Raw genomic sequence first — 15,904 nt, 5'->3', positions numbered from 1 at the left:
TCTGTATTGGGTCTTCCTTCCAAACAGACTCCTAAACATGTCTTTGAAAGATCTTGTTATCATTGCAAGCAATGAAGGGCAGCACGGTGGCGCATTCGTTAGCACTGCTGCCTCACGGCGCTGAGGTCCCAGGTTCGATCCCGGCTCTGAGTCACTGTCCGTGTGGAGTTTGCACATTCTCCCCGTGTTTGCATGGGTTTCGCCCCCACCACCCAAATATGTGCAGGTTATGTGGATTGGCCACGCTAAACTGCCCCTTAAATTTGAAAAAAGTGAATTGGGTACTCTAAATTTATAAACAAAAGATTTTTTTTGAAAAATCATTGCAAGCAATGTTTTTTTTAAATCAGCTTACATTTATATATCATGTTGGTCATAGAAAATGATATACTAAAGCACTTTATAGAAGCATGTGGGAAAGAATGAGAGGTAGCATGAGGTAAAGGAGGAAGGGTCGGATTTGAAGGGACAGAGTCAGGAATGGAGAGTTTGGGATGTGGTGTGGAGAGGTTGTGGGGAAGGGGTTTGTCAGACTCAAAAAGCGGTAACTCATAGAGAATGCAGAGGCCAAGAAGGACTCAGACAAAGTTAAGAAATTTATACCTGAGCCATTAAAGAACAGGAAGCTAATATAGGACAACGGTGACGGTTAAAATTAACTTTTGCAAGATGGAATAGGACATTCGACAGAAACAGAAAATGCTATAAAATGAAAATGAAATGAAATGAAATGAAATGAAAATCGCTTATTGTCACGCTTCAATGAAGTTACTGTGAAAAGCCCCTAGTCACCACATTCCGGTGCCTGTTCGGGGAGGCTGGTACGGGAATTGAACTGCTGGCCTGCCTTGGCCTGCTTTAAAAGCCAGCGATTTAGCCCCGTGTGCTAAACCAGCCCCTAACTAGTGTGGCGGCATCTATGGAATAGGATATTGTTTTTCAAACAGTCCAAACTTAACAGAAATAAAACTTTTATGCAGGACATTACCCCCTTACTACCCTTTTCCTGAATTTGGTTTTATAGGAATTGATGGTCATTGCTGTCAAGCTTCAACTGAAAATCTCAGTAGCATGGGTCATCAAGCTATTTAGTACCCCGCACTGCTACGCCCACCGTTATCCAAGCGCATTGAAACACAGAATGGTTACAGGACAGAAAGTGGCCATTTAGCCCATCATGTCCATGTCAGTCTCTGTAAGAGAAACACACCAGGTCAACCCCCACCCCTGCCTTTTTCCCATTGCCCTGCAAACTTTCTCTTCATTATCTAAACCTCTTTTGTAGGGCCTCATTTGGATCGGTCTCAGTCATATTCCTAAGCAGTGCATTCTAAATCCTAACCATCCACGACATATAGAAGTTTTTCCTCTAGATGCCATTGCTTCTACCACAACATACTAGATAGCAATTAGCAATGGGGACCTTAACCAAATTTCCCACTTCCTAGTCTGGAGAACAGTCACACTGTAAAAGTCGAGTTGTGATCTCCAAACTCAGAATAAATCATCAAGAACTTGGACCTTGCTAGCTTGCAAGGACTGTGAGACAACATTCATTTAAGTAACTAAATGTACATACTGTACTTTATACAGAAGTTTTAGAACCATAGAATGACGACAGCACTGGATCACATTTGGTCGGTCATTGATCAAATAGCTTGCCGGCTCTCTGAAAGTAAATTAGCTAGTGCCATTCCCCTGCACCCCTGTAATTTCTTTCTCTTCAGGTGGTTATCCAACTTCCTTTTGAAAGCCACTACACTCTCAGACAGTGCATTCTAGATCTTAACCATTCACTGTGCAAAAATGTTTTCCTCTTGTTGTTTTTGGATATTTTCCCAATCACCAAAAATCGATGTCCTCTGGTTCTCAACCCTTCTGTTAATGATGTGGAGATGCCGGTGTTGGACTGGGGTGAACACAGTAAGAAGTCTTACAACACCAGGTTAAAGTCCAACAGGTTTGTTTCAAACACGAGCTTACGGAGCGCAGCTCCTTCCTCAGGTGAATGGAGAGGTATGAATGGAGAGATACCTCTCCATTCACCTGAGGAAGGAGCTGCGCTCTGAAAGCTCGTGTTTGAAACAAACCTGTTGGACTTTAACCTGGTGTTCTAAGACTTCTTACTGTACTTCTGTTAATGGAAACAGGTTTCTTCTATCTGCACTGTCTAGATCCCTCATAATTTTGAAAACCTCTGACAAATCTCCTCTCAACCTCTCTTCTCTTCTCAGGAAGGAACCACACTTTCAATGCAAACCCTAAAACGGGGAGCTAGAATTTACAGGCAGCAAGAACGCGACTACACAATTATCAATTCAAAGCCATACTGGATTTTATTTATTGTCACGTGTACTGAGGTACAGTGAAAAGTATTTTTCTGCAAGCAGCTCAACAGATCATTGTGTACATGAAAAGAAAAGAAAATACTTATAAAACCCTCTCAAAATGAATTGACAAAAAAGGTTTGAAGCTGTACTACTTCCACTAAACCAATACTGAAATCTTTCAATCGGATTGCTTTCCCTGACTCAATAAATTTAGATTGTTCAGTAAAAGACAACCAACCAATTGTTCAGAACGGGACAAGAAGCATAACACTCGTGCCGGTTACTGATTATATTAACATACAAGGTTAAGGTTCTCTGCTATCCTTATGAAACATCTTGGTCAACACCTGTTCTAAATTATAAACTGTTGAGACTGATGAAAAAGCAAACATACCCTCCCATGATTATTTGTATGAAAGTAATTAACTCAGATTATGAGCTCAAACACAACTACATGTAACACAGATAAATTGAGTTTTTAAGAGTTTGCTAAGATTTCTCAATCTATACTCCAGGTGGTTCACAAAATTTCAGATAATAAAAACACAAATTGATCATTTTAACCCTACTTTGCCAAGTGAACAAGCATGTCTGGAGACGTTGTACTTGATCAATCCTGATCAGTTATATCGCATATCGGCTTCCCGTGCTTTTTGGTGTTAGAAAATTAAATCTTATTCCAGGTCAACCCGTTTAGTTATATTGTTAAAAAGATTTTGGGAAAATAAGTATGGTGAACAAAGGACTGTACAAACATTTCTACAATTAGCACACCAAAAATACATAATTATCTTAATTCTTAACATTCCAGAAGAGCACATTATACCAATACTATAATGGTTATTTAACCACCAATGGTAGACCTACCACACTTTGAAGTGATAGAGAAAAGCGTAACTCTGATGTACCTTTCGATTGGTGGGGTTCACATTGTTGAACTCTGGAACTCATTAAAAGCTTTTCATCAATTTCTTCCATTGTCTGCCCTATAGAAAGCAAACTCAAACATCTCATTTTCAAAAGCCTGGGGACACCATCACTATCAGTAGCTCCAACATCCCCAGATATAACAGCAGGTACGACTCGCTTCAAAAAATCCATCTTTCACTTTAAAAGTGCAGCAAAGAAACAAACAGCTTAGCTGCCTTACTCACACATAAAACTACTCATGCAAACTTCCTTATTACATAAAGGTGGAATATTTACAGTCGATTTCACAGTGATGTCATGAAGGAATTGGGTGGTGCCTAAAAGTTGCAGGTCAATTTGCTATCATCAAACAACTTCTGGGATACATGCCCTGCCTTGTAAACTGATAAATATGCAGAATATATGAATTGACAAGAGGCCTGAAGGTACATTTCAACATAGGATATGCCAATTTTTTTTAATGCAGCAGAACCTGCTTAAGCTACAGATCACAAACTGGAGAATTATGCAATTTCTTTACACATCAGATACTTCAGGGCCTGTCCACAAACATGAATTTGGTTTTTGTTTGCCAAATACATTATTCTCTCATTCAAACTTATTCCTGGTGGGTGGAACCTCATATCCCCAGCAGTAAAAACTGTTCTCGAGAGATAATATGTATCATTTTATATGCTCTGTAAACACAGCACATCTAAATTTACAGCCCAGACCATACACTTTTATTCAAAATTAGAACATTTTTATCCAACATAAAGTTGTGCATTTCAGTACCACAACTGCCCAATCTGTGATTAAGATTTCTTGAAACACTCCTACAATGACGAGCACAACAAAATAAAAAAATATGCTGTTCTGCAACAATGACTTATAGTTTATAAAGTACATTTAATGCAGAAATATTAAGTGCTTCAAAGGAGAAACTGATGAAATGGAGAGTTAGAGATCACTTAAAGCACCGCAAAAATTGTGTTTTGAGGAGACCTTTTAAACCATGGAGAGAAGCAGCAAGGCAGAGGCCTTTAAGTTGATACTAGTCCAAAGAATACATACAAATATCTGAAGAACAATTCAACAACTTGCTTGTTCGATGGTTTATAATTGGGTGATTTTCCTGTCTTTGCTGGAAATCAGCAGGACTAACTGAAGTGTGGTTACTTCAGTCTTTCAACTGAAGCTAATAGGTATTTCAGACATGAAATACATCTTAAAAATGTAGTCATATTGATATTAGCATTCAGCTGAGGAAGGAGCTGTGCTCCGAAAGCTAGTGATTCGAAACAAACCTGTTGGATTTTAACCTGGTGTTGTAAGACTTCTTACTGTGCTCATCCCAATCCAACGCCGGCATCTCCACATATTTGCATAACACAGCTCATGGTAAATAAGATAATACTGTTTTATAATAATAGTATAACTTGTTCTACACTGTGCCCATTCTCCCATTGCATCTAGATCTGACCGATCTGACTGTTTTCCCATTTAACATTAGCACAAATCTTTGTCACTACTGGCAAAATCATTAATAACAACCCCCTACATTTAAAAATGTAACTAATTCCTTAACCACCTCAGGACCTTCCATTCAACGTAACAGTCTTTTGTACTGCATCCTGAAAACCGGCTTTTCTGAAAATCCAAATGTGCGACATAAACCATTCTACTCTCATTCGGCAATCACTTCAAAAAATTCAACTATGTTTTCCAGTCTTGGAGCACAGAACTTACTTAAAAAAAAGCTCCCTCGAGTTCACCTTCATGTAGCCAGGTGGGAAATAATAATGTAGTTGTTGATTATTCATGACAATGAACCATCATCGATTAGTCAACAATAGACCCAAAGATGAGATGAGGAAATCTCCAGTCATGGGAAGTTTTGGGAACTATAGATTCAAAGTCACCTGTTCCTTTTAAGCATGCTAACATACAAGTCATGACCCAAATTACTTACATACAACTTTAATTTGCATATCTGATGTAACATACCAAGGTGATTAACATACTGAATACCAATAAAAACATTTTTGAAGCTTAAGTAAACAGCAAAGGTGGAATCCGAAGAGTTCACAAGAAAGACGTTTATTCAGCATAACAGCAGTATTTATACAGGACCCAATTACACATCTCAGGGTCCTCATTCCTTCCTGCCAGTTGCTACAACAGCTGACTTGTTATAAGAGTGCTGGTTAACTCACAGCCCAATCAGTACGAAGGAACAATCATCTCCAGCTAGGTGCAGGGTTATAACAGAAGCCAAACCACACAATGTGATATCAGGAGGATGACTAAACATTTGGTCAAAAAAAAAGTATCTTAAAAGGCAATAAATATGCATGCATACATACTGCATAAAGAAGTAACTTTTATTTATATACTACCTTTCATGACCTCAGCAGGTCTTAAAGTGCTTTACAGCCAATGAAGTGCTTTTGAAGCTTAGTCATTGTTGTAAAGGAGGAAACATAGCACAAAGTTTACATACTAAATCCCAAAAACAGCAATTACATAATCTGTTTTCGTTTTTTAAAATTCATTTACAGGATGTGGGCATCGCTGGTTAGGCCAGCATTTATTGTCTATCCCTAGTTGCCCTTCAGAAGGTGGTGGTGAGTTGCCTTCTTGAACCGCTGCAGTTCTTGAGGTGTAGGTAGACCCACTGTGATGTTAGGAGGGAGTTCCAGGATGTTGCCCCAGCGACAGTGAGGGAATGGCGATATATTTCCAAGTCAGGGTGGTGAGTGTCTGGGAGCCACAGTATTAATATGGCTAGTCCAGGTCACTTTCTGATCAATGGTAACTTCCAGGATGTTGTGCGAGGAGGATTCAGCGATAGTAATGCCATTCAATGTCATGGGGCGGTGGTTAGATCCTCTCTTGTAGGAGATGGTCATTGCCTGGCACTTGTGTGGCGCAAATGTAACTTGCCACTTGTCAGCCTGCCGGATATTGTCCAGGTCTTGCTGCATTTGGACATGGACTGCTTCATTATGTGAGGAGTCGCAAATGGTGAACATTATGCAGTCATCCGCAAACATCCCCAATTCTGACCTTATGATGGAAGGGAGGTCTTAAATAAAAGCTGCTGAAGATGGTTGGGCCTCAAATACTACCCTAGTAGTGATGGTTATTGAGGGATAAATATTAGCCAGGACATGAAGAACCCCCACACCACCTTCCTGTTGTACAAAATAGAGCAACACAATCTTTTACATCTACCTGAGGGGGCAGATGGGGCTTTGGTTTTGTTTAAACATCTCACCCTAACCACAGCTTCTCTGACATGTAGCATTACCTCAGTACAGCACTGAAGCAACAGCCTAGATTATAAGCTTTAAACTATAGTGGCACGTGAACCACTGAGTCAAGGCTGACATTTCTAACATGCATTACAATGATTACTACTTCCAACATCTCCCACATTCTTCTATTCTATTCTCCCTCATGCATTATTTATCTTTCCCAATAATGTATCAAAGCTAACTGTCTCAATCGCTCCGTGTTAGGAGGTTTCACATTCACACAACTCTCCGATTAAAGTCTCATGAATTCTTCACTGCATTTATTAGTGACAATAAGATAGAGGAACAGAATTAGGCCCATCGAGTCTGCTCCGCCATTCGATCATGGCTGATATGTTCCTCATCGCTATTCTCCTGTCTTCTTTCCATAACCCCTGATCCCCTTATTAATCAAGAAATCCCCTTATCAATCAAGAACACTATATTTTTTCTTGAGGTGCTGTTACCTTCAGGACTACAGACGAAAAGCTGGAAGGTGGAATTGGACAGAAGAGTTATTTCTTAGAACATAGGAACATAAGAACTAGGAGTAGGAGTGGGCAATTTTGCCTCTCGAGCCTGCTCCACCATTCAATAATATCATGGCTGATCTCATCATGGCCTCAACTCCACGGTTCTACCTCTTCTCTGTAACCCTTCAAACCTTTACCAATTAAAAATCCATCTAACTCCTTCTTAAATTTACTTAGTGTTCCAGCATCCACTGCACTCTCGGGTAACAAATTCTACAGATTCACGACCCTTTGGGAGAAGTAGTTTCTCCTTATCTCAGTTTTAAATTTGCTGCCCTTTATCCTGAGACTATGACCTCTCGTTCTGGAGTGCCACACAAGAGGAAGCATCTGCTCCACGTCTACTATATCCATACCTTTTATCAACTGAGGTATCCTCCCTCAATCTTCTAAACTCGAGAGAGTATACTCAATCTCTCTGCACAAGACCAACCCCGCCTCCTCCATCTCTAGAATCAATCCAGTGAACCTCCTCTGAATTATCTCCAACGCCACTACATCTTTCCTTAAATAAGGGGACCAAAATGATACTCCAGGTGCTGCCTCCTCAATGCTTTGTACAGTTCTTACTACTTTCCTTACAATGTATTGTACAGTTCTTACAGACAATCTTACCTTTCTGGTCTTTTGGTTTGGATCCCCCACCAGTGGAAATACTTGTACATCCCCCTACAAATTCCTTTCAGAAATTTAAAGATTTCTGTTACACCACCTCACAATCTTTTCTCAAGAGAAAAAAAGCCCCAACCTACTATAAAGTATACTATGATTATATGTAGGCTGCTTATCTGTTTTTACAGATTGGCTTTGAATATACCCACATCAGACGCATGCTGCGTCTTCTGATTCTATAATTCTGGACAAGGTAAAACATTATATTCTGCACAAGTCATGTTAAGAACCTTTAATAACCCCATCTCATCTCTAAACATCCATGCAGAGTGTCTGCAATCATCCCTTCTGACTATTGAATAGAAATTGACAAAGCAGTATCTGAACTCAGAAGTCAGATCTCTGAGCTATAATGTCAGATATTGTGGACTGTTGAAAGTTGTCAAAAAGTTGAGTCCTTTGCTACAATTTTTCATTCATCATTAATATGCAAACTATGCCATTGGATTGGCAAGTAGCCAATGTAGCAGCTTTGCACAAAACAAGTAAACTAGGTAACTATGGACTAAATGGTTTAATACCATTTATGTACAAAATTGTAAATTCTGAGATAAAACAAATAAAGAATTGGAAATGCAAAGTTTTATCAAGAGAACCCAGCAAGGAGTTATTAAAAAAAGGTTGTGTGTAGTACATGCTATGTAATAAGGTGTTGCACAAGAGCCTCATTAAAAATATACAGGCAGATGATAAATGAGGAAATGTAGTAGCACAGATAAAAAGATAATTGCCACTACAGGAATTAGGACAAATTGAAGCAGCCTGGAGCAGGTATTACACGCATAATAAGAAAAAACACACATATTTCTGGCAAATTGGTAAAAATTACATGGTCTTTTTAATTGGATGCGAATAGCAAAAACATGCATACGAAAACAAAATATAGCAGATGCTGGCAATCTGAAACTGGTCATCAATCTGACAAAAAGCCATCAACCTGAAATATTGGGCTGAGTTCTTCCGCCCCACCCGCCGCAAGAACGCCACGGACGAGCCGCGGAAAAAGTCTTATTTTCTCCATAGAAATGTCATAAAAAGTGGCATTCTACTACTCCTCAGAGACACAAATATTATTTATGTAAATATCCTGACAAACTAAATCTAGTTTTCAAATTCCATTACAGCTGACAAACGTTCTAGATGCTAAGTTCAATTTAAAAGTCCATAAAGTCAAATAAAGAACTGTGAACAGCCTATTCCTAAATTTTCATTTGTCATGGGTGGCTGCTTTTTATCAATTATACTGTCACTGTAGTTCAAGTTATGATCAACTATATTCCTGCAATGGCTGAATTCAATAAAATATTATACCTTCCCTAATATACCAACGGATTATTTTCACACCAGCCAGGAGACAGCAATTTAAGAGCATGGTTCAATCTAAAGCTATATGCATCAAATCTTTGAAGGCAAGGGACAAAAGTTTAGATTAACACATGGAGGTTTTAATGGGCTATGTTGTAACATACATGAAGCCCCAATTTTGTTTGGAAAATTTCCATAGGAGTCAAAGCTTTCTTTAGTCTGGCACCAATAATTACTAGTGGTTGTAGATTCGTAAATAGCTGTTTACAGCTAAAATACAATTCCAAAAATGATTAATGTGCAAAATTTAACAAGTACGAGACATTATTTCAGATGGATTTGATGACACAATAATTCACAACACAGGGTTGTGAATCTTTGTAATTCTCTGCCCCAGAGGGTAATGGACGCTCAGCTGTTGAGTACATTCAAGGCAAAGATCAATACTTTTGGACTCTGAACGAATCCAGGGTTAAAACTCTTCAGTTCCTAATTAACAGTACCTTTATCCCATATCTTTGACATCTTTGTCAATATCTCCTTAACCCCGACCTACCTGTGACAGCACTGTGCGTGTATCTGCATCACAAGGACTGAAATGGTGTAAGAGCAGGTGTATCATTGGCACCTCTGCGAGGACAGTTAAGAGTTGACAAATGCTCGCCTGGTCTGCAGTATCCACATTCCAAGAAAGAATTTAAAAAGTGCCTCAAATGCCTGATGCCAAAGAGACTGCCAGGTGCTCTGAGCGCAATTGCTAGTGGTTGTATAAGGGACGAGGCAGGGGTACCCATTGTCGTCGCTGTTACTTGCATTGAGATTGAGCCCTTAGCGATGGCACTTCAGGCCTTGGTGGAGTGGCGGGGGAATGCGAGGGGGGGCAGGGAACACTGAGTGTCGTTGTACGCCAATGACTTGTTGTTCGTGTCGGACCCATTGGAAAGCATGGGCAGAATCATGGGCTTACTGGAGAGGTTTGGGGCTTTATCAGGTTATTAATTGATTTTAAGGAAAAGTGAGGTGTTCCCGATGAATGCTGTGGGACGGGGGAAAACCTGGGGCTCTGTCATTTAAGGTGGCAAGGGAGCGGGTTTGGTACCTGGGAATCCAGGTAATGCATGAGCAAGCCACAATGCATAGCTGGAACCTGATGAGTTCCTGGTGGAGGAAATCAAGGGGGACCTTAAAAGATGGGATACGCTGCACCTAACATTGGCGGGGAAGGTGCAAGTGGTGAAGTGGAACATGCCGCCAAGATTCCGGTTTGCGTTTCAGTCACTCCCGAGTTTTCTCCCCAAGGCTTTTTTCAGAAGGTGCATGTGCTAATCTCAGACCTTGCATGGGCAGGGAAGGTGCCACGGGTGAAGAGAGCTTTGTTGCAAAGGCAGAGGTGGGAAAAAGCATTGGCACTCCCAAAATGTTGCATTATTATTGGGCAGCAAACATGGAGAAAGTGAGACAATGGTGGGAGGGAGAGGGGGCGGACTGAGTCAGGTTAGAGGGGGAGTCTTATAAGGGTACGAACCGGAGGACTCTGGTGACAGCCCCGTTACAGCTCACTCCTAGGAGGTATATGGGGAGTCCGGCACTATAAATGGGGTCACATGTCAGTGTAGACACTGTGTGGGAACCATAGGTTCGCGCCAGGGGAAGGGAGAATGGATAGGATGTATAGGCAGTGAAGAGAGATGGGGTTAGTGCGGGTCAGGGATATGTTTGCAAAGGGGAGGTTTGCAAGGCTCAAGGAGCTGCGGAGGTGATTTGAGTTACCAAGGGGGAGCAAGTTTAGGTACTGGCAGGTGAAAGACTTTGCGCGTAAGGAGCTGCCTTCGTTCCCTCAGGTACCAGAATATATGGTTCTGGAGTAAATGCTGCTCCTGGATGAGGTGGGGGATGGCAAGATAGGGCATATATATGGGTGGTTGGGAGAGAAGGACCAGACATTCATGAAAAGGATCAAGCAGAAATGGGGACGAGATAGGATTGAGACTTTGGTCTTGCTTAAAAATGAGTTTGACACAATTTAAGGTGGCGCATAGGGTCCACATGACTCGAGCTTGGGTGAGTGGGTTTTTTCTGAGGGTAGCAAACTGGTGTGAGAAGTAGGAGGGACCTGGCGAACCATGCTCATTTGTTCTTGGGTTGTGAGGAGTTGGAGGTAGTGTTTGGCGCTCTATCGAGGACTGTAGGGGTTGAGGTGATACCAGACCCTATGGTGGCAATCTTTGGGGTGTCGGAGGTGCCAGAGCTACTGAAGGAGAAGGGGCCGATGTCGTGGCGTTCACCTCTCTGATTGCTTGGCGATGGATTCTTTTGAATTGATGGTCAACTATGCCACCGGGGGTGGGGGCATGGCTGTGGGATCTGTACGAATTTCTCCGGTTGGAGAAAATCAAATTTGCCTTGAGGTCAGAGGAGAGCTTTGAGGTACAGTGGAGGCTGGTCATGGTTATATTTGAGGAGTTAGGACGGCACAATGATGCAGTGGTTAACACAGCTGTCTCACGGCACCAAGAACCGAGTTCAATCCTGGCCCCGAGTCACTGTCTGTGTGGAATTTGCACATTCTCCCCATGTTTGAGTGAGTCTTACCCCCAAAACCCAAAAGATGTGCAAGGTGGGTGGATTGACCACACTAAAATTGCCCCATAATTGGGAAAATTTAAAAAGGAGAAAAAAAATATTTGAGGAGCTGTTTATCGTTGGGGGGGGGGTTAAAAAAGCACAATCAACAATTGTACAATTTTTACAATGTTATTTATGCAAATGTTTCCACACAATAGTTTTACTAATGTGTAAGAAAATTAGTATCTAAATTAGGAAGAGTTAGTGTGTTGACAATGATCTAAACAATTAATTCACTATCTCCTTATTCTTTCTTTTTGTGGATTATGACAAAACTTGCACTTCAGTTGAAAACCAGGTATGTACGCTTCTTCATTAGATTCTTAGAAATAGATATTGGAAATGGTGTCTATCTGAATTAGATTTATTTTTGTACTGTACTTCCATTAATTCTTCACTTAAAGTTTCCGGGGTCAGCAGAAGTTAGCTGACCCACGGAAGTACAATGGAGGACGGTTCGTGGCTAGGAGGGTTCCTAGCCTTGGGGGGGAGGGGGGGGTCGAGGGTACTTGCTCATCTGAGGGGGCTAAAGGCAGATGTGGCAATGCTTCAGGAGACCCACCTGAAGGTGGCGGACCAGGTCCGTCTGAGGAAGGGTTGGGTGGGGCAGGTTTTCCACTCTGGGTTGGATGTGAAGAACCTGGGAGTGGCGATTCTGGTGGGGAAAAATGTGTCGTTTGAGGCATCGGAGGTGGTGCCGGATAAGTGGTGTAGGTATGTTATGGTTGGGGGCAGGCTACAAGGAGAGAAGGTGGTACTTGCTAGTGTGTATGCCCCAAATTGGGACGACACGGGCTTTATGAGGCGTATGTTGGGACGGGTCCCGGATCTAGAGGCGGGAGGTCTGATCATTTGGGGGGAGGGGGGGGACGGACGGACGGACTTCAATACGGTGTTGGATCCTTCACTGGATCGGTCCAGCTCTAGGACGGGTAGGAGGCCGGCGGCGGCCAAGGTACTGAGAGGGTTTATGGACCAGATGGGTAGGGTTGATCCATGGAGGTTTGTGAGGCCGAGGGCACGGGAGTACTGTTTCTTCTCCCACGTACATAGGGTCTACTCTCGGATAGACTTCTTCGTGGTGAGTAGGGGACTGATTCCGAGAGTGGAGGAGGCCGAGTATTCGGCCATTGCAATCTCCGACCACGCTCCACATTGGATGGAGTTGGAGATGGGGGGAGGTGCGGGACCAGCGCCCGTTGTGGCGGTTGGATGTGGGGTTGTTGGCGGAGGAGGAGGTGTGTAGGCGGGTCCGGACAAGTATTGAGGGGTACCTCGAGGTGAATGATACAGGGGAGGTTCAGGTGGGGGTGGTCCGGGAAGCCCTGAAAGCAGTGATTCGTGGGGAGCTGATATCCATCCGGGCACACAGGGAGAGGGGCGAGAGGGATAGACTGGTGGGAAGGATGCTGGAGGTAGACAGGAGGTACGCAGAGGCACCAGAGGAGGGACTGTTGGGGGAGAGGCGCAGCCTGCAGGCTAAATTTGATTTGCTGACCACTAGAAAGGCAGAGGCACAGTGGAGCAAGGCACAAGGGGCAGTGTATGAACATGGTGAAAAGGCGAGTAGGATGCTGGCTCATCAGCTTCGCAAGCGGGATGCGGCAAAGGAAATTGCTGGAGTGAGAGACAAGAGTGGGAATGTGGTGCGGAAGGGGGTAGAGGTGAATGAGGTCTTCAGGACTTTTACGGGGAACTGTACCGGTCGGAGCCAACGGGGGAGAGGAGGGGAATGAAGAGGTTCCTCGACGGGCTTTCTTTCCCGAAGGTGCAGGAGGAGCAGGTGGAGGGGTTGGGTGCGCCGATTGAGCTGGAGGAGCTAGTTAAGGGGATCGGGCAGATGCAGTCAGGGAAGGCGCCGGGGCCGGATGGGTTCCCGGTGGAATTTTATAAAAAGTTTGTGGACCTAGTGGGCCCCTTGCTGGTGCGGACACTTAATGAAGCGTGGGAAGGGGGGACTTTGCCCCCGTCGATGTCGCTGGCGCTGATCTCGTTAATCTTAAAGAGGGACAAGGACCCCCAGCAGTGTGGTTCATACAGGCCCATATCTCTCCTCAACGTAGATGCCAAGGTGCTGGCAAAAGTCCTGGCCACCAGGATAGAGGACTGTGTACCAGGGGTTGTACACGAGGACCAGACAGGGTTTGTGAAGGGAAGGCAGCTGAACACGAATGTGCGGAGATTGTTGAATGTCATCATGATGCCGGCGATTGAGGGGGAGGCAGAGATAGTGGTGGCGCTGGATGCGGAGAAGGCCTTCGATAGAGTGGAGTGGGGGTACTTATGGGAGGTGTTGGGGAGGTTTGGATTTGGTGAAGGGTTTATTAGATGGGTGAGGCTGCTATATGAGGCCCCGATGGCGTGCGTGGCCACGAATGGGAGGAGGTCGGAGTACTTCCGGCTTTACCGAGGGACCAGGCAGGGTTGCCCCCTGTCCCCCTTGTTGTTTGCATTGGCAATCGAGCCACTGGCGATGGCGTTCAGGGATTCAGAGAGGTGGAGAGGTTTAGTGCGAGGTGGGGAGGAACATAGGGTGTCTTTGTATGCCGATGACCTGTTACTGTATGTGGCGGACCCGGTGGGAGGGATGCCAGGGGGTGATGGAGCTGCTAGCTGAGTTTGGGACCTTTTCAGGTTATAAACTAAATTTAGGCAAGAGTGAGGTGTTTGTGGTGCACCCTGAAGACCAGGAGGAAGGAATTGGTAGGCTCCCGCTTAGGAGGGCAGGGGAGAGTTTTAGGTACCTGGGGGTGCGAATGGCCAGGGACTGGGGGACTCTTAACAAACATAATTTCACCAGACTTGTAGATCAAATGGAGGAGGAGTTAAAGAGGTGGGACATGCTGCCATTGTCGTTGGCGGGGAGGGTGCAGTCCGTCAAAATGACGGTGCTTCCGAGGTTCTTGTTCCTCTTTCAGTGCCTGCCCATCTTTATCCCCAGGGCCTTCTTTAGGAGAGTGGCTAGCAGTATCTTGAGCTTTGTATGGGCATATGGGACTCCGAGAGTGAAGAGGGTTTTCCTGGAGCGAGGGAGGGATAGAGGCGGGCTGGCACTGCCCAACCTTTTGGGGTACTATTGGGCGGCCAATGTGTCAATGGTGCGTAAATGGGTGATGGAGGGGGAGGGGCGGTGTGGAAAAGAATGGAGATGGCGTCATGTAGGAGGTACGAGCCTGGGTGCCATGGTAACGGCGCCGTTGCCGCTCTCCCCTAAGAGGTTTACCACGAGCCCGGTGGTGGCGGCGACCCTAAGAATCTGGGGACAGTGGAGATGGCATAGGGGGGAAACAGGGGGCTCGATGGAGGCTCCACTGGGTGGCAATCATCGGTTCATCCCGGGGAACAAGGATGAGTGATTTAGGGGGTGGCAAAGGGTGGGCATCAGTAAATTGAGGGACCTGTTTATTGGCGGGAGGTTTGCAGGCCTGGGGGAACTGGAAGATAAATTTGGGCTTCCCCTGGGGAACATGTGTTCAGATACTTGCAGGTAAAGGCGTTTGCTAGGCGACAGGTAGAGGGATTCCCTTTGCTGCCCTCGCGGGGTCGATGGACAGAGTGCTTTCGGGGGTGTGGGTCGGAGAGGGGAAGGTGTCTGACATCTATACGGTAATGCAGGAGGTGGAGGAGTCGTCAGTGGAGGAGCTGAAGGCTAAATGGGAGGGGGAACTTGGGGAGCAGATAGAGGACGGGACTTGGGCGGATGCCTTGGAGAGAGTCAACTCTTCCTCTTCATGTGCGAGGCTTAGCCTCATCCAATTTAAGGTGCTGCACCGGGCCCACATGTCCGGGACTAGGATGAGTAGGTTCTTTGGGGGTGAGGACAGGTGCACCAGGTGTTCGGGGAGTCCAGCGAACCATGCCCATATGTTCTGGGCATGTCCGGCACTGGAAGAATTCTGGAAGCGGGTGGCGGGGACGGTGTCGAGGGTGGTTGGATCCAGGGTCAAACCAGGGTGAGGACTCGCGATTTTCGGAGTTGCGGTGGAGCCGAGAGTGCAGGAGGCGAAAGAGGCCGGTGTTCTGGCCTTTGCGTCCCTAGTAGCCCGGCGGAGGATCTTGCTGCAGCGGAAGGATGCGAGGCCCCCAAGTGTGGAGACCTGGGTCAATGACATGGCGGGATTTATAAAGTTGGAAAGGGTTAAATTTGCCCTGAGAGGATCAGTACAAGGGTTCTATAAACGGTGGCAGCCTTTTCTGGACTTCCTGGCTCAAAGATAGGTATCGCTACGGT

The 15,904-nt window shown here is 44.7% G+C and overlaps 1 protein-coding gene across 18 annotated transcripts in view; it reads right to left on the bottom strand.

Annotated features, from left to right (window-relative positions):
- The window catches only part of fryl (furry homolog, like), a 553,990-nt gene that overhangs the window by 472,532 nt on the left and 65,554 nt on the right, over positions 1-15,904 (bottom strand). For 8 of the 18 annotated variants that reach the window (XM_038791209.1, XM_038791213.1, XM_038791211.1 and 5 more), the window contains exon 1: positions 3,239-3,452. The exons of 4 other annotated variants lie outside the window; for them this stretch is intronic. In XM_038791209.1, coding sequence (XP_038647137.1) covers positions 3,239-3,431 — 193 coding nt within the window. In that variant the 5' untranslated portion in view covers positions 3,432-3,452. Of the gene's footprint in view, positions 1-3,238; positions 3,454-15,904 lie in introns of those variants that run through there. 6 more of the 18 variants (XM_038791214.1, XM_038791212.1, XM_038791227.1 and 3 more) reach the window with 2 other exon arrangements.

This window comes from Scyliorhinus canicula, chromosome 3 (assembly GCF_902713615.1).
Source record: "Scyliorhinus canicula chromosome 3, sScyCan1.1, whole genome shotgun sequence".
In the NCBI taxonomy this organism is placed as follows: domain Eukaryota; kingdom Metazoa; phylum Chordata; class Chondrichthyes; order Carcharhiniformes; family Scyliorhinidae; genus Scyliorhinus; species Scyliorhinus canicula.
Note: the sequence above shows the minus strand (reverse complement) of the source record. Positions and strands in the feature narration are given on the sequence as shown.